The following is a 25,377-nucleotide window of genomic DNA, read 5'->3' on the forward strand; positions in this document are numbered from 1 at the left end:
ACTTTTTTCGCTTTCCCCGCGAAGTTCGCCTTTTTAGGCATGTAAAGGTGTGGTTACACGATGACCTCTGTAAAATCAAGCTGATTTTTGCTGTATTAAAAAATTATAATATGTCGAAGTTTCACAGTAACCAAAATACTTGTCGGATATAAAAATGATTCTCAGCAACAAATAACTAAAGTTAGTTTGTTAGTTTCTAGAAAAAAAATCCAAATGACATCACCACATCCACATACTCCGATGTTGGAGTGGGTCTATTCGATTCATAAGTTTTAGATTCGATTTCTCCGTCGGACTCAGCAGTAGAAATCATTCAAAAATTACGGTCCAAAATTCATAAATGGTCCAATGCTGTGACAGACCACTCAAAATGTCTGATACCAGACAAAAATAATGTCTTTAAGGTCATTATTTGCATCGCACAATAAAGACGCAGCCTTAGGATTAATTACAGCAGAACAATAAATTTGTTTTCCGTCAAATTTCCCCATTCTAATTCACGGGTTTCGAGGTCAAAGAGAACAGTGGAAAACTTTTCCTATTTCTTTGTTTGTTTATTAAAACTGAGCCAAAGCACTAAAGTTTGGTGGCTTGACGTTATCGTTTATTTGCCAATTTCATTTGGAGGATTCTCACAGCCCTTGTTTATTCGTGTCTGCTGTGAATTTGATAACTGATCCTATAATTTTGAGGGTCGCTGAAGTCAAGTATTTTCTTTTTTGCTTTACATCATCGCTGTCACTTGTTTTATCTTAAACTACATATATTTAACCGTTTCGATGTAAATTTAATAATAGGATACTAATAGTTACTTTTAAATTAATTTTGTACATGTTGTCGAAATATTACTGTCTAAAAACGCAGTTTTATTAGCACACTTTTTTCCTGAAGTAAAAATATTTAGGCGCAACCTTTAGAGCTAGAAAATTGTAAAAAATGTAATATTTTTCATACACTATCTATGGCAATTAATATGTTTTAATTCATTTCTGTCACGATGAGAAATAAATAAATTAACCGCCAATCGCATTACTTATCCAAAAAATATCTCCCAAAAATAGATATTTTAACAAACAAGAGCAAAGTAGCGAATCAGGGGCAATTCGGAAATCGCCTCGAAGTGCTTAATTTTGGACGAGGCCCGGGGGCTTTGTGGGATTACTCCGAAAAACCTTATCCGATGTTTCGAATCTTGCCATCCCTCTCACGCCAAGCGAGATACCAGCATGAGAGACAGTGACAGATAGTTCTGAAACTACATAAATAGCGTTTCGTAGTAGCCCTGCTGGACTTGTCAATAAATAACATGAACCTTATATTTTATCGGGAAAGCCGACGTCCCAGAAAAACCGTTAGCCTATTTATTAAAATACAATTTCGGTGAAAAATATTTGTCGTTTCAGCCTTGTTGATGTATTTCATGATTGTTTGCTATAGTGTGACGCAATTTACAGTTGTGTTTTGTTTTAATGCGTTCGTTCATAAATATTATGTCGTACCCATTATTATTTAAACTGCAGCCCAACCAAATATCTTAATTAAATCAAGCCTCAATTCTGTAACTAGATCTTTATATTTTCTAACAGCTCTTACTTACCTCTGATGATATTTAGCTTTCATCGTAATGCTAAAATCATCTCTCTCTCCTTTTTGTTTATTAATTTCAAATCCTTTTCTCTTTTGACCCGCGACCCCCGCCTTTTAGGAATAGTTATTCTTTTATCATAAAACTTTACAAGCACTAGTATTCCTTTTTAAATCCACTCCTGATTTCCCTAGAGGAGTAAACCCAGACAAAAGTTTATTATCTTTGTTATTATTTACAGTTTTCAGCTACGGTTTTTAACAAGATATACTGAATCATAGATCAGTTTCTACAGTTGACTTCTTCGCTGACCAAACACATTTTTTAATCAAAATCTGTATCTAAATTGAATTTCATTTACACCTTTGTCTGTACAATTATAAGTACCTACTTATAACAAAAATGTTTAATCATAAAAACATTAATTTGTTACGCTACTTATTAAATAGTTGTCTATATTTTTGGCTAAAATATCATTATTCATCATGAGTCCAAAAGTAAAGACGAGTGAAAAGCAACGTGAAAGTACTATAAAAGAATCGTAACATATGAAATAAATGCAACTTCCAAATTTCCAATACATAAAAGTCAATAACCTTCCGAAATATTTACAACTTACAATGACGTAGGTCGGCCATAACCCGCAACCCCTGCAGATCTAAGCGTTTGTATCAAAGACCCCAAAGACAAATTATTGCGCTCTCAAAACATTGTAAAAACGTACGCAAGGGAAACTTCACCGAGACCAAATAATGGCGGATAAGAACGTATGTGACGTAATTTATGTATAAAATTTTCCCGTAAAAACTTCGCCCGTCTCGTGTTGCTGTTATGCTTAAGACACACTATTGTGCAAACCAACTTAGAACTATACAAAATGCGTGCTATATCAATAACATAAATTGAATAACTAATAGCTATTTTATATGCGGACAATATTATTTGATCCTCTAAAAACTAATTGATCTTTTTTGTATGTGCACTTTTAAAAATAAATGATGTTTTTTATTATATTTTATCTTTATATTAATTATTGGGTCTATATTAGTTGATCTACGGATAAATTATGAATGATCTTCATTAAAGGTAACATAATATTTATGTTTAACATACTCTTTTAATATTTGGTAAACAAAAATAATATTTGATCCTCTTTTTTAGTTATTGATCTTTAATTTTGTTAATTTGATGATTTTTATATCAAGTTTGCCTTTTATTATTGACTAGCGGCCGCCCGCGACTTCGTACGCGTGGATCCCGTTTTACCCCCTTCATCTATCTTACGCGGTTTAGATTTTTTCATACAAATGTTTTTTCCCGCTAACTCCCGTTCCCGTTGGAATTTCGCAATATCCTGTTGTAACTAAGCTTTAAGTTTACTAAGGGACCTGCATGCCAAATTTCAAGCGTCTAACTTAAGCGGTTTAGATTTTTCATACAAAAGGATTTTCTCGGTAATTCCTGTTCCTGTGGGAATTTCGGGAATTCCTTTCTTAGTGCACCTCTACGGTACCTAAGCTACGTCCCTTATAAATTTCAAGTGCCTACGTTTAGCCGTTTAGGCTGTGCGTGGGTATGTCAGTGAGTCAGTCATACAAAAGGAATTTCCCGCTAATTCCAGTTCCCGTGGGAATTTTGCAATATCCTGTTGTAACTAAGCTTTAAATTTACTAAGGTACCTGCATGCCAAATTTCAAGCGTCTATCTTACGTGGCTTAGATTTTTTCATACAAATGTTTTTTCTCGCTAATTCCCGTTCCCGTAGGAATTTTGAAATATCCTGTTATAACTAAGCTTTAAGTTTACTAAGGTACCTGCTTGCCAAATTTCAAGCGTCTAACTTAAGCGGTTTAGATTTTTCATACAAAAGGATTTTCCCGCTAATGCCCGTTCCCGTGGGAATTCCTAAGTATCCTATAACCTGCCCAGAAGTATGAAGAATAATTGTACCAAGTTTCGTTAAAATCCGTCGAGTAGTTTTTGTTTCTATAAGGAACATACAGACAGACAGACAGACAGACAGACAGACAGACAGACAGACAGACAGACAGACAGACAAAAATTTTACTGATTGCATTTTTGGCATCAGTATCGATCACTAATCACCCCCTGATAGTTATTTTGAAAATATATTTCATGTACAGAATTGACCTCTCTACAGATTTATTATAAGTATAGATCACCTAATAAATACATTTCGATCTATGTATAACTTAACTTTAAAATATATTTGATCTAACAAAAAATATTATTGGTTAATATTTTTAATTAAAAAATATCTTTTTTTTTTTTTTTTTTTTTTCTTGGCTTTCGCGGTTTGCGTTTAGCCACAACGGTGTGGGAGAAAAGGTTAGGAAACGTTTAGGAAAAGAAAAAACCGGGGTGGAGTACAGAAAAGGATGAGGATCAGGTTGGGAGGTGAGAAATTAAATAATAATAATAAAATTAAAATATATAAAGGAATTAAGGCATGTTAATATAATATAATAAGTTTGCATTTAAATACTTGAGAGATAAATTAAAGTTTAATATTATTTGTAATTAAATATTCAGAAATACATTTATAAATATCAAAATCATTTAAACCAAGCAGGCAAGATATCGAAGTGGGGAGAGGGACACGGAGGGCTAGGAGAGATGACATAAAAAAGGAGCGATCCTGAATCTGGCAAGCAAAGAAAATGTGATTCAAATCACCTGACTCCGTTCCACAGTCACACACATCATTTGCGATTATATTAAGCCTTGCCAAATGAGCTGGGGAACATACGTGCCCCAGTCTCATACGGATAATGCTTGAAACAGAAAATTTATCAAGATCTGTTTTGAAAAACCAAGGTTTTGTCGGTATACATGGTTGGATCAGTTTATAAGCTTTACCTTTACTTTGACTACTGATGTTCCACTCCTCATGCCATTTTTCAAGCATATAGACTTTGGGTAATGCAATTAAATCATGCGCATAATTTTTGTAAGGAAAAGTGTCACCCACAGTCACAGCATTATTAGCTAAAGAATCAGCTTTTTCATTACCAAAAATTTTACAATGTCCAAGAATCCAAGCAAAATTTACTACAATATTTAACAATGAACAAGTTAGTAACAGTTTTCTACAATCAATAATAATAGGGTAAGAAGAATTTGATTTGAACGGGAACTTAACTAATGCTTGTAATGCACTTTTAGAATCACTAAATATTACAGCTTTTCTAAGTTTCATAAGTAAAATATACTCCAACGATTTGAAAATGCCAAAACACTCTCCTGTGAAAACAGATGATTCAGGTGGCAGTTTAATCATCTGGTATATTTTATATTGGGTGTGGTACACTCCAACACCAACATGTCCATTGTTCGAATGTTTTGAGGCATCACAGTATAAATGATGCCAACCGTCCCACTCATTGTCTAAAATCATATTAAATTTTACATTTGCATGAATATCAGACTTACAAATATCAATATCAAATTTAACATTAGGAGAAAGGATTAATGCATTATAATTTGCACAGAATACAGGCAAATACATAGATTTGTGAGTAGGTGCTTGTAAAGAAAGGAGTTTTCGGAAACTAATGACTAGACATGGTGGAGTTTTATGAGACCAATATGGAGAATTTTGTACTTGTTCAGACAATGCTTCTAATTTTGAAAACAAAGGATGGTTTGATAACTGAAAAGCTCGAAATAAGAATTTATCACAGAGAAATTGACGACGAAGTGTTAAAGGCGGGTCAGAACATTCAACTTGCAGTGCGTTATTCGGGCTAGATTTCATTGCCCCAACTACTATTCTGAGTGCTTTTGTCTGGATGACATCAAGCTTTCTAATTCCTACCATGCTACAGGGTTCTAAAAATTGAGTGCCATAGTCAAGAGAGCTCCTAATTAAGGCATTATAAATAAGTTTTAAATTGAATGGGTGGGCACCCCACCATACTCCAGCTAAACATCTTAAAATATTAAGTGTACGCTCACATTTAGCACTAATATTATACAAATGTGACATTCCAGTAAGTTTCGAATCTAAAGTTATACCTAAGAACTTGGCCTCATTATTAACCGGAATACTTAAATTGTTATACTCAACTAATACTGGAGGAGGGCGACGCATTCGGGAAAAAAGTACAACTGAGCTTTTTGCAACAGAAAGACTTAAGCCGTTTCTATCCAGCCATGACTTAAGCAAGTGTAAAGAAGAGTTAAGTGTGAGAGAGTAAGAGCATTCTAAATCCGACGAGTATATATTGAAAAGTAGTGGGCTCAAAACAGACCCTTGAGGTAATCCATTCCATAAAATTCTAGATTTTGTAGAATCGTCACATGCAATATTAATACTACGTCCAACTAAAATATTTATAATGAAATTTATTAAAATACAAGGAACATTTAATTTTATTAATTTGTCTCTGAGGATTGATAACACTACGTTATCATAGGCGGCTGATATATCTAGGAATGCTGCAAGAAGGTGTTCATTATTTGAGAAGGCTAGTCTGATGTCGGTTATAAAAATGGCAATACTGTCAGCAGTGCTCCTACCTTTTCTGAAGCCAAACTGGAAATTACTCAGTAGACCTTTACTTTCTACAAACCATTCAAGTCTATTTTTAATAAGGTGCTCAGCTAATTTTAAAAGAACAGAGGATAATGCTATTGGGCGATAAGAGTCAGCGTTGGATGGAGATTTATTTGGTTTTAAGATAGGAATAATTTCTTGAATTTTCCAATGAGAAGGAATGTTTCCGGACTGCATTATAAAATTTATGAGAGAAAGATAATAAGTTAAAGTTGAATCATTTAAATTGACCAGAAAAGAATAAGGAATTCCATCAGTGCCAGGTGCAGAATCTTTCACATATGAAAGAATACCTTTCAGCTCTGAAAGACTGAAAGGATTGCCTAATTCAGATTGATCTGAATTAGTAGAAAACTGTTCATTTGGAATTAAAAGATCTTGGGGGGCGAAAGAAGGGGCAAGACTATCTAAAAATTGTTCAATTAGTGGTTCATGAAGGAGCTTGGGTGTAGGTGGTTTATATGCTGAACGAAAACGCCTTATATTGGTCCAAACTGCAGATGGCGAAGTATCAGGTGAAATGGAACGACAAAAAGCTCTCCAACTTTCCCACTTTTTCTGTTTAAATAGTTTTCTAGTACTATTAATTACGTTCGATAAATTATCAAAATTTTCGGCTGTAGAATAAGAAGAATATAATTTTTCGGCTTCTTTTCTCTTTTTAATAGCGGCCGTACATTCGCTATCCCACCAAGGGGGAGGGGGTAATTTACTTCTATTACTACTTTTTACAGGAAAAACTTCATCTGCTGCTTCTATTAAAACAGATGCTAGTGCTTCAGCACAATAGGTATAATTATCATTTTGAACTACAGGCAGTGATTGAATTTTCAGTTCTACTTTTTCTTTATAACGGTTCCAGTCAACATCTTGAGTTTTATATTTGAATCGTGGAGGGCGTCTAGTATTAATTTTATTAATATCAGGAAAAGAAAAGACAATTGGAAAATGATCACTCCCATAGGTGGAAGGGAGGGTGGACCAGGCTAAAGAGGAAGCAAGATTTGGGCTACATATAGTTAAATCAGGAGCACTCACACCTTCGTGCGGCTGGGTACGACGAGTAGCATTGCCAGTATTAAGAATACACAAGTTATTATTATCCAGAAAATCTACAATTCTATTGCCATAGTAATTGGAATTGCTACTGCCCCATGACTGGTGTTGAGCATTAAAATCGCCCATGATAATAATAGGCCTAGATATGTTGCTAAGAATTTGTTCTACCTCATCATATATAGCAGTTGACGGGTGAGGAATATAAACCGACACAAAACTAGTGTTATTTATAGAAACAGCTATTATGGAAAAATCATTATTGTGTGGTGGGAGAGGAATATATGTAAATGGAATAGAGTGATGGACTAACAAAGCTACTCCACCATAATTATCATATCTATCTTCTCTGGCACAAGAGAAACCAGAAATTTTAAAATTAGAATCTGGACGGAGCCAGGTTTCTTGTAAGGCAATTAAAAAGGGATCAAATTCATTAATTAAATGTAATATATCACTTTTTTTACTGTTAATGCTTCGACAGTTCCATTGAACTGCTAGGGAGAACTTTACCATCAGCAATAGAACTAAGGTCAACTACGAGATCATTATTTTGAAGGGCAACGTGGGACGGTACTAAATTAGATTGATTTAAAGAGGTAATTAGAGTAATAATTAATTCTTTAATTGACATATTTGTTAAGGTAATTGAATTGTCATTTTTACCTAAAATATTTTGGCTTGGGCCAAACGGAGTATTATAATCATTGGTCATATTTTGATGTTGTTCTCGGTCATAACTTTTACCTGGGTTGAACGGAGATCTAGGTTTCTTTAAAACAGTTTTATTGTAAGAATCCCAGCCTGGGTTATTATTAGGAACATATTTTAGTTTTGAGTTCTGGGGAAGATTTCCAGAAGTTTGAGAATGAGATTGAGTCGAGCTACCAGATCTTACAACATCTGCAAAAGATTTACTAATTGGAGGATGCAGTTTTAAAGCCTCAGCATAAGTAATGCAACTTTTGGCCATTGTCTCCTTAATATTTTTTTGACGTGTGTATTCAGGGCATTTTCTACTAGTAGCCTGATGGGGACCTGAGCACAAGAAACATAATACATTTTCCTCCTCAACATTACAGGTATCACCGGTGTGGCCAAGACCACATTTATAACATCTTGGAAGGGACCTACACTGACTCTTCACATGACCATAGCGACAACATTGGTAACATTGGATTGTTGGGTAAATGTAAAGATCAACCGGCAAAGAGTTGTAACAAACAAAGATTCTTTTAGGAAGAACCTGACCATCAAATGTTAACACAACTGTCTCAATGGGGACAAATTCAGACTTTCCATTAACAAAATTCTTCTTTTTCAACCTTCTAATTTTTAAGATTCTACCACACCCCATTGGTACAGTTATATTATTAAGGATGTCCTCATCATTCCACTCTGTAGGAACTCCTCTGACCACTCCCATCCGTGTGATATTGAATGTTGGAATAAAAGTCTTGTAATTGTTAGTTTTAAGCAGGTCATTATTAAGGAATGAATTGGCATCTTCAAAACGAGAGAAAGCAACAGAAATCCGATTTCTGCCTATTTTTTTCAGACTACCATCAACAATACCTCTTATAGACTTTCGTTTTAGAAAATGACCCACAGTCACGGGGTGCAGAGTACAGTTTTCATTTGGCATAGATTGTTCTTTCTGTATATGAACAACAAAGGGCGCAACATCAGTAGCCTCATAAAAGCATCTACTTACCGAATTAGGTGCAGTAGGGGTCGAATCAGATGTGTGGGACTGAGTAGCAACAGGAGTTGATGGAGTAACAAAAGGAATCTCATTTTCAACAACTTTTTTAGCGCTATTTACGTTCTCTGTGTTTGCACAACAACAATCAGAATCATTAGGTACCCGGCTCAATGTAGAAGATTTGTTATGACGACTTTTACGCTTTTTATTACAATGCTTGCAAACTTTACGTACAACTACTCTCTTTCTTTTAGAAGGGTTAGAAGCACTTTCAGATCCGTCCGTGTCCATTACAGAACCTTCCGTATCCATACCTGACTGGCTACATGTTGAAATAGTAACAAAATTTGACGCCTGGGGGGTTGTCCCGCCAGGATCGTCCGGCTCGTTCATCACGAGAAAAAGCAATTAAAACTCACCCAGAACTGCAGAAGTGAATGCTACACTACAATAAAATAATAAATATAACTTAGAATACTACTTAATTATGCACTAAACCAACAATCTGATCCTTTTTCTAATTTAAAAATTTTTAGCAAGAAAAATGACGTCCACCAAGTACGACGTTTCCCGCGCTTTTTCAAAAAAATATCTTTTAATTTACGCGGTACTTTGTGGTTGATTGACAATCGTCCGTCATTGGTTACTGAGTTGGCCAAGGGCTTAGCGGCCAATAAGCAAGCAGAATGGTACATTGCCATGTTTGTTTAAATTACAAGCTTTGCTTAGTTTGGGACTAGAGGCGCTATGTAAAATAATTTCTTACTTCTGACATCCCTGAACCCGACATCATAATTTTTACCTCTTTATTTTTTTCAAATCGCAAGGTTGATTTTCTCTTAGTATACCGATCTCGACCGTGATCAGTGACCATAAAGTCATCTGTCAACGGGTCGATTAGACACGATAAAAGCACTAAACGATATTTGTTTACTTTTAGTGCGACATCGGGTCGTAAAAGGACCTGATAAGTTTTTTTTTCCAAATATTTACTGTGTTTGACGAAACAATTGCAAAACAATATTTATCTTTCGTACCACTGAAAAGACCGAATATATCCATCCCGCACCAACGCATCCAGCACCTAAGGTCAATTCGACCCGATAACGCAGTGTGAACGTGTTAAGTATGCTTTTTTAATAAAAAAAAATCTTTGAACATCAAGCGCCTTTAAATAGTTTCCATCCTTTGACTACAACTTAATAAAAATAAGTACCATAACATAATTATTTTGAAGATTATTTGATATAGACAAAAAATAATTTATACAAATCGAATTATTTAAAAAAGTATCACAATATTGAATATTTGGTGCTCATTTCTTTTATTTTTGAGGACCAACAAGTAACGATCAGATATAATTTTTACATCTCAATTTTTTTTTGCATAGTTCAAAAGAGGTTAAAATATCGATCGATTTTATTTATTTTATGTCTCAAAGAAAGAGGATCAATCATTAAAATAGATGACCAAATAGATTTTTTTATTTGCCGTTTTTCTAATTTAAAAAGATCATTTAAATACATGCCATAATATGTACCTAGATCAGGTAAATTTCTATACTTAGTCCTTCATCATCATCATTTCAGCCACAGGACGTTAACTGTAGAACATAGGCTTCCCATAATGATTTTCACATCGCCCGGTAGGTAGCGGCTTGCATCCAGCGCCTGCATTCGGCATAGTTACATAAGTGTACATTTTTTCCTAAAAAAAAACTTCTAAGGATTGAAACTGCAATAGCGACCGCGCCACGCTGAGCACTCTGGTACAAACACTAGAAAGGACTTAGAAAATTTTACATTGGACTATAAACCTAACTATGTATTACTCACCATGGAATGCTAGATAAAGCAACTAGATACAACCGTGTTCAGTGGTACAGATAGTTTCAAAACTTTTGTCCAATTCTTGAGTCTGCAATCTATTCAGGATTTTCCAAGTCAGCGATACTACTACTTTAGTCTTTAGTGAGACAAAGCACACACATCAAGTTGTGTGTCCTACGCTTTACATCAAGCAGTTCAAGTGGCGCCCTCTGTCTCATGTCGCTGTATCATTACTGGCGAGATTTTAAAACGATCGGCCCTCACTTTTTGTGTTTTATTTCTTGAGTGCTCTCTGGAAACCTTTGAGGGTACAGCTGAGCTTCAAATGTGGAGTTAAGTGTAATGAGGTATGTGGTTTGGAAGTAAGCAATAACATGTAGATACAATATAAACGGATTTTTGATGTCTTCAATGATATTCCTTCCTTCTGAATGGATTCAAGGAAGTTTTGTACCTTCTAAAATATTGAGAATACAAAGTACAGAAGTAAACCATAAAATAACAAGAGTTCTATACCTATAATGAACATAAACCAAAACGCATAATTATAGGCTAAAATTGAAATATTGGTTCAAATAACAAAATCAAAAATATTTATCCAGTTTAGACCACAAGTGGCACTTATGATATTCAGTGGTTTCCTGGATGATCCACTACTTTTAACACAAAAAAAAATTATAATAATTATTAGGCTGCAATGAAAAAGATGCAATTGCTAAAATGCATGGATATTTTGATACTAGTTTCTTATGAATAAATGCATTGTGGTTTCTGGAGTTAACAAAGTTAAACTAACCGTGTGCAACGCGATTCTTCGTGGTACGGTCAGCATCTAAGGTGCATGCACTTTGACAGCTATTGGCTCTTTTTTCTTTAGAAATAAGATTCACGAACTGACAGTTGTGTATATTCCCTTCCGACTTCGTGTTAGCTCGAATCAAAACACATAGAGAATTGAATATTATTCTAAGATAGCTTGAATATTTTGTAATATTGGATTGTGGTTGCGACCAGCTTGAGAGACGTATTCTAGCATATTCTATTTTCAATATTATGTAAGTAGTTTTAGGCCTTGTTTTTATTTATTAGTTAAAGTTTCAACATTAGTGTACATAGGAAAATAACTAAGTAAGATATGTTACAAAAGACGTCAAGTGGTAGTTAACTTAACCCAATGATTTCTGCAACGACCGGTCCCGTGGTTCCCGCAATTTTCACCAAACCGTCGGTACACTGAGTTCAGTATGTTTACCACCAGGCAATAATGTCCGAGAATTGCTGAGGATATATTTTTTATATCTTTGCCGTTGAACAATCTTTATTAAGATAATCAATAATCATGCATAAGTATTATTGAAATACGCAGCTTTATTAAGCCTACAATTCACTGGTTATTAAATCAACGTTTTCCAAGTGGCAATTTTCCATCGTCAATGGGTAGCGGTTCTGGCAACAGATTGGTGCAATGGTGTCATGGAGCACCTGGTTTTGTACCCTTCAACGGCCAAGTCACACAACATTATAAGAAATTAAAAGACAGACAACAATATAAAGGATGAAAATAATAAGTGATATCATTCGGTTATTTTTAAACTATAAAAGATATCGAAGGACTAGTTACTGATACTGAATGTGCTTCACAAGCTTTATCAATATCAATAATAGGTTTCAGTGCAACCAGCTTCTAAATCTACTCGTAAAAAAAGTGTTAAAGTTTCAACTATTTCCTTAGATTTATGATCACCCTACAGCTCGAATCACCACCGACTCCGTTATTGCCTCAGTCTCAAAATTCTATGAAACTGTATTTGGAATTCTGAAACTTTTATTTATTAGCGTAACAAAAACCTAACTTCGATTTCGAATTCAAAAGTGAATCTCTTGTTTTATTGCTATTGTTACGGGTATGAGTTTTGTGAATTCATGGTTTATTTATTTACTAGCTTTCCGCCCGCGGCTTCGCCCGCGTGGAATTTTGTCTGTCACAGAAAAACTTTATCGCGCGCGTCCCTGTTTCAAAAACCGGGATAAAAACTATCCTATGTTCTTTCCCGGGACTCAAACTATCTCTATGCCAAATTTCATCAAAATCGGTTGCGAGGTTTAAGCGGGAAAGCGTAACAGACAGACAGACAGACAGACAGACAGACAGACAGAGTTACTTTCGCATTTATAATATTAGTTGGGATATTAGTTGGGATGTATGCACATTTGCTTATTTGATATAGACAAAAAATAATTTATACAAATCGAATTATTTAAAAAAGTATCACAATATTGAATATTTGGTGCTCATTTCTTTTATTTTTGAGGACCAACAAGTAACGATCAGATATAATTTTTACATCTCAATTTTTTTTTGCATAGTTCAAAAGAGGTTAAAATATCGATCGATTTTATTTATTTTATGTCTCAAAGAAAGAGGATCAATCATTAAAATAGATGACCAAATAGATTTTTTTATTTGCCGTTTTTCTAATTTAAAAAGATCATTTAAATACATGCCATAATATGTACCTAGATCAGGTAAATTTCTATACTTAGTCCTTCATCATCATCATTTCAGCCACAGGACGTTAACTGTAGAACATAGGCTTCCCATAATGATTTTCACATCGCCCGGTAGGTAGCGGCTTGCATCCAGCGCCTGCATTCGGCATAGTTACATAAGTGTACATTTTTTCCTAAAAAAAAACTTCTAAGGATTGAAACTGCAATAGCGACCGCGCCACGCTGAGCACTCTGGTACAAACACTAGAAAGGACTTAGAAAATTTTACATTGGACTATAAACCTAACTATGTATTACTCACCATGGAATGCTAGATAAAGCAACTAGATACAACCGTGTTCAGTGGTACAGATAGTTTCAAAACTTTTGTCCAATTCTTGAGTCTGCAATCTATTCAGGATTTTCCAAGTCAGCGATACTACTACTTTAGTCTTTAGTGAGACAAAGCACACACATCAAGTTGTGTGTCCTACGCTTTACATCAAGCAGTTCAAGTGGCGCCCTCTGTCTCATGTCGCTGTATCATTACTGGCGAGATTTTAAAACGATCGGCCCTCACTTTTTGTGTTTTATTTCTTGAGTGCTCTCTGGAAACCTTTGAGGGTACAGCTGAGCTTCAAATGTGGAGTTAAGTGTAATGAGGTATGTGGTTTGGAAGTAAGCAATAACATGTAGATACAATATAAACGGATTTTTGATGTCTTCAATGATATTCCTTCCTTCTGAATGGATTCAAGGAAGTTTTGTACCTTCTAAAATATTGAGAATACAAAGTACAGAAGTAAACCATAAAATAACAAGAGTTCTATACCTATAATGAACATAAACCAAAACGCATAATTATAGGCTAAAATTGAAATATTGGTTCAAATAACAAAATCAAAAATATTTATCCAGTTTAGACCACAAGTGGCACTTATGATATTCAGTGGTTTCCTGGATGATCCACTACTTTTAACACAAAAAAAAATTATAATAATTATTAGGCTGCAATGAAAAAGATGCAATTGCTAAAATGCATGGATATTTTGATACTAGTTTCTTATGAATAAATGCATTGTGGTTTCTGGAGTTAACAAAGTTAAACTAACCGTGTGCAACGCGATTCTTCGTGGTACGGTCAGCATCTAAGGTGCATGCACTTTGACAGCTATTGGCTCTTTTTTCTTTAGAAATAAGATTCACGAACTGACAGTTGTGTATATTCCCTTCCGACTTCGTGTTAGCTCGAATCAAAACACATAGAGAATTGAATATTATTCTAAGATAGCTTGAATATTTTGTAATATTGGATTGTGGTTGCGACCAGCTTGAGAGACGTATTCTAGCATATTCTATTTTCAATATTATGTAAGTAGTTTTAGGCCTTGTTTTTATTTATTAGTTAAAGTTTCAACATTAGTGTACATAGGAAAATAACTAAGTAAGATATGTTACAAAAGACGTCAAGTGGTAGTTAACTTAACCCAATGATTTCTGCAACGACCGGTCCCGTGGTTCCCGCAATTTTCACCAAACCGTCGGTACACTGAGTTCAGTATGTTTACCACCAGGCAATAATGTCCGAGAATTGCTGAGGATATATTTTTTATATCTTTGCCGTTGAACAATCTTTATTAAGATAATCAATAATCATGCATAAGTATTATTGAAATACGCAGCTTTATTAAGCCTACAATTCACTGGTTATTAAATCAACGTTTTCCAAGTGGCAATTTTCCATCGTCAATGGGTAGCGGTTCTGGCAACAGATTGGTGCAATGGTGTCATGGAGCACCTGGTTTTGTACCCTTCAACGGCCAAGTCACACAACATTAACTATAATAATAAAGAAATCGCAGTAAAGAACCATAGACTTGGCACGACTTTGTCTAGATTTCATTACTTTTTAGAGATAAACAAGCAGCTCCATCGAGACTTGGCTAGTTTTTTTACAGAATGTTTTTGATGGGATATGATTTATTTTTTGGCTAGTAGTACTGATAATAATTTATATCAAATATTACACTAACAAACATAATATTAATTATCATCGATATCTCTTAACTTAATAATCAACAGCCACCCCACAGTTGAGGGTATGAGGCCAATGCCCTACAGTGGGCAAACCTTTGCTTGCTATGCAAGATAAAAAAAATCAAAGAGTTCGCAAACAACAAACTATAGATCAATCAATCACGGCTCACAGTTGTTAGTTTTTATCTAACTGCCGAATCGGGAGTAATGTTTTCACTGGCGATGAAAAGTGGGGCGCCGAAAGTTTCTCAGCAACCACCGGCTGCAACATTTGTCGGTAGGGTGACCAGGAATCAGTTACAATAGAGTGCTAGTAGCTTATTGAGAGAATAAATTAAGGCTGAGTTGCACCACCTAACTTTAACGATAACGCGGTGCTTTTTGTATGGACTTTGACAGATTTTTGGCGTTAGTTAAAGTAGGTGTAGGTGCAACCCAGCCTTAACAAAGTATGTTTTAAAAGACAGACAACAATATAAAGGATGAAAATAATAAGTGATATCATTCGGTTATTTTTAAACTATAAAAGATATCGAAGGACTAGTTACTGATACTGAATGTGCTTCACAAGCTTTATCAATATCAATAATAGGTTTCAGTGCAACCAGCTTCTAAATCTACTCGTAAAAAAAGTGTTAAAGTTTCAACTATTTCCTTAGATTTATGATCACCCTACAGCTCGAATCACCACCGACTCCGTTATTGCCTCAGTCTCAAAATTCTATGAAACTGTATTTGGAATTCTGAAACTTTTATTTATTAGCGTAACAAAAACCTAACTTCGATTTCGAATTCAAAAGTGAATCTCTTGTTTTATTGCTATTGTTACGGGTATGAGTTTTGTGAATTCATGGTTTATTTATTTACTAGCTTTCCGCCCGCGGCTTCGCCCGCGTGGAATTTTGTCTGTCACAGAAAAACTTTATCGCGCGCGTCCCTGTTTCAAAAACCGGGATAAAAACTATCCTATGTTCTTTCCCGGGACTCAAACTATCTCTATGCCAAATTTCATCAAAATCGGTTGCGAGGTTTAAGCGGGAAAGCGTAACAGACAGACAGACAGACAGACAGACAGACAGACAGAGTTACTTTCGCATTTATAATATTAGTTGGGATATTAGTTGGGATGTATGCACATTTGCTTGCTTGACGTCATTTTTGATTTGTTTAGACGGAGCGGAGACGGTAACGAAAAACGATAAAAACTACTTAATTTTTTATAGGTAGGACACCGCGCAGAAATTATGACCTAGATGATGGCCACCATAATAATTATGCCGATTATATTACACAGGGCTGTGGTAGAGAAGACTTTGTCTGAAATCCCACAGTTCCCTCCCACTTAAAGGAAGTGAAAGAGCACTGGGTATTTTAAGTGGATATGCCTCGCCCTCCTGATTTGGCGAATCCCCCATGATCTACCCGGTCCCCGCAGGGTAGATATGCAAGTCGATGCATTTTCGCCCCGTAAAAGGATTGAAATCTTACATAATATAGCATAAACTATACAATAGAAAATAGTGATTGTTAGTTTTCTTTGTCAAATCAAACTAATTTTTTTTTATGCAAGACAAGGCAGGTATTTGACCGCAATCGCACCTGCACTTATTACCAAATCAAATCTTACTCTGCTCTGGCATACAACTTTTATTCTATGACCATGACACTTAACGCACACAACACTTTGGCATCATATTAGTAGTAATAACAACGATTTTGCGACACTAATGTATATGATGATGAGCTGTCAACTGTATTGCTTCAGACGGCTGATGATAATTATCTCAATGACAATCAGAGCCACGATTTCCATAGCTTAGTATGCTGCCATAGCTAGATTAATGATGGGCTATATGTAGGTCGTTACACGGATTCGCGTGTAATATTCAGTCGGCGAATCAGGCATAACGCAAAATGGTTGGCGCTGTAATCCTTAGTTAACTGAGTGCATACAGGATTACCGGGAACTTAATGCTTTACCTAAACCATTTCGTGGCTTGTTAAGTTGTATTACTGTAATATACATTAATTTGGTGGTTATCGTAATTAGTGTTCTTATTATTCGCTAAGATCTGGTACTGCTTACCCGTAACGTTTCCATTTTGTGAAACTTAAGTTTCTAGACTTGAAGTAATAATAATAGCATCTTTATGCTACTACGTAGGGTAGACCGGGGACAATAGTACCATTTTTTGGAAATTGTTTAATATTGAGAAATCTAATGAAATATAACTTATTCTGTTAGGATGCTGTAAAAACTAGACTCTTAAGCTACAAATTTAAGCATGCAGAGTTGAACTATTCTTTCGAATACTTAATGAAAAACCAATTTGAACTGAACGATGTCTCATGTTACAATTGACCCCTACAACGGGTCAATTGTACCAATAGTATATGAGGCAATAAAAGTAGTTATGTTTATCTAATCATCACCTTTATTGGTATTCTGTACTCTTAATCTCCTACAATCATCAGTATTTATTAATTGAGATCGAAAATATTTAGGAACAAGTATGAAAAATCAACACTTAAGTTTAAAAACAAAACAATAACATTTCTTCCATAAAAACGAAAAAACTAACTGTTTCTACATAATATGCCATCTATTTGGCTCGGATATTGCTTCTGAAACAACAATAAGCATAATAACAATGATAGAAATATCAAAACTGAAAAATCTATTTTTGTATGAGGGTACAATTGACCCCTGGTACAATTGACCCTGATTATTTATATCTACTACTGCTTCGACCTTTCAAGATTTTTTCATAAGCCTGTTCATGAAGGAATAGATCCGTTGATCCGCGATCCGTACTTTTGATTTTACGCCGAGGCATCTAAAACAAAACGTTCAAATACTTAGTTACTTACTGAATTAAGCTAAAATGTACATATTCAGAAGGGTTTAATGCCTGGTAGGTATGCCTAAAATTGTAAAAATAATAACCACGTGAATGTTTTATAATAACTTATTTTATTATAACCAATTTAAAATATTATGTAGTAAGTATAAAATAAGGTTCCGGGGGTTAATTGTACCACGGGGTTGATTGTACCGCTACAATTGACCCCATGGAGACTGGTACAATTGTTCCAAGTAGGTAGTCAAGAGAACTTCACCTAAAATTCAGTCATTTTCACAGTGAATGCCAATTATTCGCTGTCGATACAAAGTTTAGAGCCTGGATAAACTATTGACAACAATACCTTGTAACAAATATCATATTAGGCAACTTATGGGCTCATATATTTGACGTAACAACTTACTGCGGCTGGGCAAAAAACAAGAATCCTTCCTGTACATCTTCGTTTCTCAGCGCAAGCGCCGCCGACTGGTGAGCGGATGGAAACACAAAAAGCGCATATTCTGACGCTATGCACACAACCTAACGTCGCTTGTATGAAGAAATATCGCCGATGGTACTATTGACCCGTGGTACTATTGTACCCGGTCTACCCTACCACTCGTATCAATTATTTTAATTATACTTAAGACTTATTGCGTGATTAAGATTAACCTGAAAAAAATCACTAAATGATGACACCTCTCGCGAAGAAACAATGAACGAGAGTTGACAAAGTGACATGGGCTGTTATTAGAAGCATTGTGCTGGGATTCCCCTTTCTCTCAACCGTCCCTCAGGAGTTGAGATAGTAAACAACGTTCAGCAGGGCTACACCGAAACGCTGTTTACGTAGTTTCGGGACTATCTGTCACCGTAGCTCATGCTGACATCTCGCTTTGCGTGATAGGGATAGCAACATTCGAAACTTCGGATATCGTTTATCGGAGTAACCCCGCAGAAATCCGCGCCAAAGCCAACAGCGTATAGTGAATTATATTGTCTTTACAATACGGGAATGTCCCTGCTCCTCGCTATTTCAGAACTGAATTCTTGCTAACAGAACTGAGTTTTGTTAGCAAGAAAAATATATGTAACGGGACCGTTTTAAAAGTTATTTTACTTTGTTAGAAGTCAAACTAATATTTATTCTTTGGTGAACGTTAGAAAGGGTACGGATACATTATGATAATTATGGAAACCTGATATAAATTAGATAATATTTGTTGTTCCTGATATTTTCACTAAGTCATTTTAAAAAAAAAAGTAGGATTCGAGTTATAAAAGTTACATTAACTATATTAACGGCCCCCCAATCCATATGGTTGAAAATGCTACGAAAACATTGACGCCCTATGGTTCATAGTTTGTTATAGGTACTTATCTAAATACAATATGAAAGGATTCTTCTCATTTCATATTGAAAAAGATTATCGCCGGTATTCACAAATATTACTATGAGGTCTCACAGTGCGCGTGGACGCACAGGGTCACACATGAACTAATCGCAGAGCTCTATTCAACGCTGTGCGTTCAATTTGCTGCTTAACTTATGCAAACATCGTTTGTGAATACGGAGTTAGCCATCCACAAGTGCGTGATAATATTTATTATACTCGTACAATATAACAAGTTTGCAAAAAGTTATTAAATAACTATTCAGCGTTAAAATAATAATTCCCTTCTGCGCTATCAAATTCTCACAGGGCGGGTTTAATAAAAAATCCCCATGATTGATGGACTTCAGTCACGATAAATGACGTAAACGGATAATATTCAACAAAAAATATTATTTTTCTTATTTAGTTTTCACTCTAGTATGTACCTACATACCTAATAGAGAATTACGGGTCCCAACGCGACTTACATCTGTTTATGTAATAAGTATGCGTTATAATAATTATAAGGGCTCGCTTCCATGACAATCCAGTTTTGCGGGATCCAGTAATGCATGATCCCGCAAAACTAGACTGGTCGTGTAAGCACACATACCTATGGGTGTTTGAAATTTGAATTACAAATCCTTACGGATCGGTTTATTAGTTCGGGATACTGCAAGCGGGATGTTCGTGTGAACGTTAGTAAAATACGTATCATCATCATTTCAGCCACAGGACGTCCACTGCTGAACATAGGCCTTCCCCAATGACTTCCACATCTCACGGTTGGTAGCGGCCTGCATCCAACGCCTTCCTGCTATATCAGGTCGTCGGTCCACCTTGTGAAAATACGTATTACCTACTACTAAACAGGATCCTGCAAAAAACAGGATGCTTCCGTGGGAAAAAGCCTTATATTATACTATCTTTTTCTCTTCACACTGATGCCTCAAATATGGTAAAGTTGAATACGTTTTTAGGGCCCGACTTTAAAGGACAATTAGTGGCATTCTGGCAACAGAATAGCCAGACAAAATATGACAAATGTGGCACGGAGTCCCTCCGGACCCAGATAAAAACTTCCGGCCTTCCTTATGATTAATGCACTTTTCGCGTGTCACTCACGAGCCTCCACACGGATTTTGGATTCGTGAATGTGGAGAATGTACAGAGGAAATATCAGCTAAACACAGTGGCATCTTGTGTCTGGTAATAAAAGATATTTTGCAATAAATATGTCTAGTCTACAGTTCTGTCGACTGTAGTGTAGAATCGCCAACACATTAGATAAGCACGAATTTAATTTTTAGTCGTGTAGAAAAGGCAAAAGGCATAAGGCATTGTCTGGTGGCTGTGCAATTTGATTTTGATTAGATTTAAAATCAACTTTTTGTTCATACATTTAAAAAGGTTTTGAATTCAATTTATTTTCATCAACTGTACTTTATACCTGTCATTTTACACCTATTTATGCAGAGAGAAGCATCGGTCGCAGTATTTCAGACAATTTTTCTACGTGTTCCTGTACAACTTTAGATAGTTGGAAGTGTTACGTTATTCTATAGACTAGGTATCTTTTGATAATCTTTCGTAATTGCGTACGCAGTATCATAATATAGAAAGAACATACCTAGATTAAAACAAATTCTCCGATGGTACTAACACCATCGGGGACTATAAGTTTTCGCTTACATGTCTCTGCAAACAATTATACCAAAAGTTGACCCCAAGACCTCAAGACTCCGTTCCAAAGTCACCCCGAGGGGTCCTAAGCCTAGCAATTACAGCTTTTCAACTCATTAAGGGGGGATTAGCATTGACTTTGACGGATCGCGCTCATTTCGAGATAGTGTTAAGCTATCAATCCGACGATTCAAATGCTTATCTCTTATTTAAGTCTTTAATATCGGCTCGATTGAAATGTGAATTGAAATTTTTATAACTGAGTCAATGAGTTTTTTGTACATTTGTTTATGAAAATAATGTTTAAATCAAATTACAGCAACACTGGATTTCTTCCATGTAAAAATTTTAGAGCCTTTAATACCAAGTGTTAAGATATTAATAAAATAATTAAAAATAAAAAAAATTACAAGTATTGGATATCGACTGACGTCAGATCCAGCAACTCTCTATGTCGATTCATTCACTCGTTCAAGTTATATTTATTACTCACTCGTCCGTTCACTTTATAGCAATTAGAGCACCGGACAGTCAGTCGCTATCCAAACTCTGCTGTGAACAGACGTGTCGAAGAAAGCTAGTGAAGTGTTTTAAAGTGTTCAGAGTGTTTTTATGGTGGAAATACTGCTCGAGAAAACCAAGGTTAGTTATTTTTTATGTACATTTATATGAAATAAGGAATATTAATTTTGTAATCGTTTGATTTTTGTGTCATTAATGTTTTCATCTATGAATATGTATAATATTAGTCGATTTACTCCTGAACTCCTTTTACAAGTCATGAAAGTTTAACAAATCGTGTAGGTAAAGATTTAAAAAGGTGTAGCATTAAAATTTCACAATCATCATTTCACGCGAAGACTTTACATAAACACACATTGCTAAATGGATTTAATAAACAATCTCCCCACAAAAGCAACGCCAACAAATTACAATACACAAAGCAATACTTGCCTAAAAACATTTTCGCAACATCTTTGAGATATAAAGCTTTAAAGACGGGAAAGATATCGAAAACCGCAGGGAGCAAATCTACGGCCCCTCGCTCACGAGACGACAGCATCGTTACTAACGCGCGTTAGTCGCCTTTGCCACGCGCTACTAACGCGCTACAGCATCGTGACAGAGACACGCGACCATCGTCATAATTTCAGCCACTGCTTTTGAACATAGGCCTCCCCCAGTGACTTCCAAATAGCACGATTGGTAGCGATCTGCATCCAGCGCCTTCCTGCTACCTTTATCACCAACACGGGACCATGTCGGAATAATTTTGAGCCATTGCTGAATGGCGTTTGCATCGCGACAGTATCGCGTTTGCATCGCGACAGTATCGCGTTTGCATCGCGACTGAATCGTGTTTATGTGGTCGAGAGCACATCTAGCGACCGCATTGCGTTGCGACTGTAGGTACGCGCGACAGAATCGCTACAAAAATTCGCCGTGAGCGAGGGGCTTAAGTAGAAGCAGACTCCGTAATGAACATCGGGGAGTGAAACACTGCGTGAAATACTTACGAGGATTCTTCGTGATTTTGCCTTGAGAGATAAATACTTATTATGCAAATTACTTCAACTAAAAAAACTAACTAAGCAATCACTTGCCTAGATTCACACTTAAGTAATAAAACTCTTACTAAATATTACTTTCATAACTTCCATAAGGAAGTTTTAAATTAAATTTACTTAATGCGAGCTAATCTAATCACACTAAATATGTACTATTTATTGTACTCTCACCCAATGCGGTCCAATTAAAATTCTTTTTTTAATCAATAGTGATGATCAGAAATCGTACGTAATTATCTAACTTAATTTGTAAAAAAAAACGTCATTTTAAAGTTATAAATTGATACTGTGCGTAACAATTACGTAATAGTACATTACGAGTACATAATTATTGCTGTTCCACCCCTAAAGACTGCCATTACAAACAATAAAACCGAAATTTCCTTTTTCAGCCATCGTAACTTATTCAAATGGGTTATTTTATGTGTATAACTTGTTGTTAGGTCCAATTCTAAGCCTTTTCAGAGCTCATGACCCAAGTTCCTATGAAGGGCCGTCCTTAAGCAAACTACGATAAAATAACGTTCGTATTCCGATGGGTCCTGCGTGTTTGCGACTAAAAAAAACGGCTACAAAGTCGTACCCGAAGTTAGAGCAAGCGCTAGGGAATATCCTAGGTGCACACACAACGTACATAAGACCAGTAGGTTATTGAAAAATGTTTACTGTTTGGATTTCACTGGAAGTCAAGCTGTATAGTATAGCAAATATTTTTAGGGATGCATAATCCATCCCCCTCCCTTTAGCCTAAGTAATGAAATGTTATCTTATTCATTACCTAATAGATAAAGTTGTACTAGACCGTAGTACACTCGTCAAACTTTGTTTAGTTTCGAGCTAGATGCGATTGAAACAGTGTATTCTAAACTCTAGATTTCGTGACCTAAAACTTTGCGTACTTATCTACTAGCAAAGCAGATACGCACTAGATTTAGATTAGAGCACTTTTCACAACAATTTTTTCTCTACATAAATCAACGGAATGCATTGTTATTTCAGATTAATTATCTTTCTTTATTAAAAGATTATTTTTTTATATTACCTCGTCACGTCCACAAGGATAGGAACTTTGTGCATACTTATACATACATTTTTGTCACTTATCCTACTGCTTTTGCCTCAACTGTGGTTGGGGGCTCGTTCAATGTCAATATTGAATCAGCTCAACTCCTGTTTGTGCGCCGAATAAATTGAGGCTGGTGGAAACTGTTCGAGGCGGACGAATCATTTTCTTTTCTTTCCCTTTGAACCAATTAACCAAACCGCATTGACCTTAGGTAAAAAAGGAATGGGCTAGCTTAGGTAATTGAAGTTGTTTAGCGGCAGCGCTTTGGTAAATATTCGATTGTAGTTATAGAAAATAAAAGGATTTATTTCAGCACAATTATCGGCCAGTCCAGCCAGGGCTCTTTTCCCCCCTTAAAGCTATAGAGGCTAGCTTCTCAATCATACTTAGGAAAGTATAGCCCAAACCATCCTTTACAAAATTGGTTAAAATGCAGCCTCCTGTAACTGTCTGTGAGAATAAAATAATTCCTAAATTACCAAACCGTTCGAATTCACTTAAGCATTGGAATTCAATGTTCAAAAACCCTAAGATGCTTCTTCCCTAAAACGAGATCAAGTCGGTGCGTTATTTTAATTTTCGCAGTCGTAAATTAGGGATGTCGCTCTCGTTAAATAAGTTTAAGGAGAACAAGAAAAATTGTAATTTTAAAGGAATTACGCCTGGAATTGCTTTGGCTTACGTGACTCGGGCGACACGCCAATTTTTGGTATGCTACATCGGAGTCTTAACTGCCTTAATCAAATTAATTAGGAAAGATTTATCTTGTGTGCAGCTGAAAATTGCTTCAACTAATTTTGAAGATAATAAGTGAAAAATGTGTCTCATGAACATACTTTTTAATAAACTCAACATATTTTTCCGCTATGTTGGTAAGTAAATATGGGATGTTAAACTTTTTAGAGGAGAATTTTCAACAAAAGTAGGTATAATCCCACTGTAAATCGACTACGAGTACTTTCTCCACTTTTTTGCTTATTGTTTGTTGACTTGATAAATAACAAATCTATTTCAGTCTGTATTTTTACCAGGTAACCTACCTTCTGAAAACCTTTTTTTATAATTTATGACAGCCCTAATACGTAAACGTTTCAATAAATAGGGTAAATATGATTATGTTTTGTCATTTTACTGAATCCAATTTATTGCCAGCCACCTGGTGGGCTCTAAATGAGAAAAAATATTCCCACTTACAAGAAAATTGGTAATTTCTAAATAGACGCTCACATTTTCTCGTGTAATATAAAATCGGCTTAATTATTAATCAAAAAATATACAAATACTACCTTTGATGCATGAAATTTTATGATTTTTGTACACTAGGTATATTTTCGTTCGTCGAACATAATATTCTAAGACGTATTCTAATAACTTTTTCTCGTGTAGGGTTTGGTATATTAGAGAGGATATCCCCCTAAAGGGTATTCTGTATGAAACTGCGGAAAGGATCTTACAACCGTCTTCTGTCTGATTCAAACAGAACACATACGAGAGATACGCGACGTGGAAGTAGCTCGTTCATTTCAGCTAAATGACGTCCACTTGCCTCAAGGGTTT

General features: G+C 35.5%; 1 protein-coding gene across 1 annotated transcript in view; it reads left to right on the plus strand.

The window, feature by feature from the left end:
• The first annotated feature begins 21,783 nt into the window (after positions 1–21,783).
• The window catches only part of LOC135075568 (alanine--glyoxylate aminotransferase), a 72,708-nt gene continuing 69,114 nt past the window's right edge, over positions 21,784–25,377 (plus strand). Inside the window, exon 1 of the mRNA XM_063969987.1 lies at positions 21,784–21,828. Coding sequence (XP_063826057.1) covers positions 21,799–21,828 — 30 coding nt within the window. The 5' untranslated portion in view covers positions 21,784–21,798. The remainder of the gene's footprint in view (positions 21,829–25,377) is intronic.

Source organism: Ostrinia nubilalis, chromosome 10 (genome assembly GCF_963855985.1).
Source record: "Ostrinia nubilalis chromosome 10, ilOstNubi1.1, whole genome shotgun sequence".
NCBI lineage: Eukaryota > Metazoa > Arthropoda > Insecta > Lepidoptera > Crambidae > Ostrinia > Ostrinia nubilalis.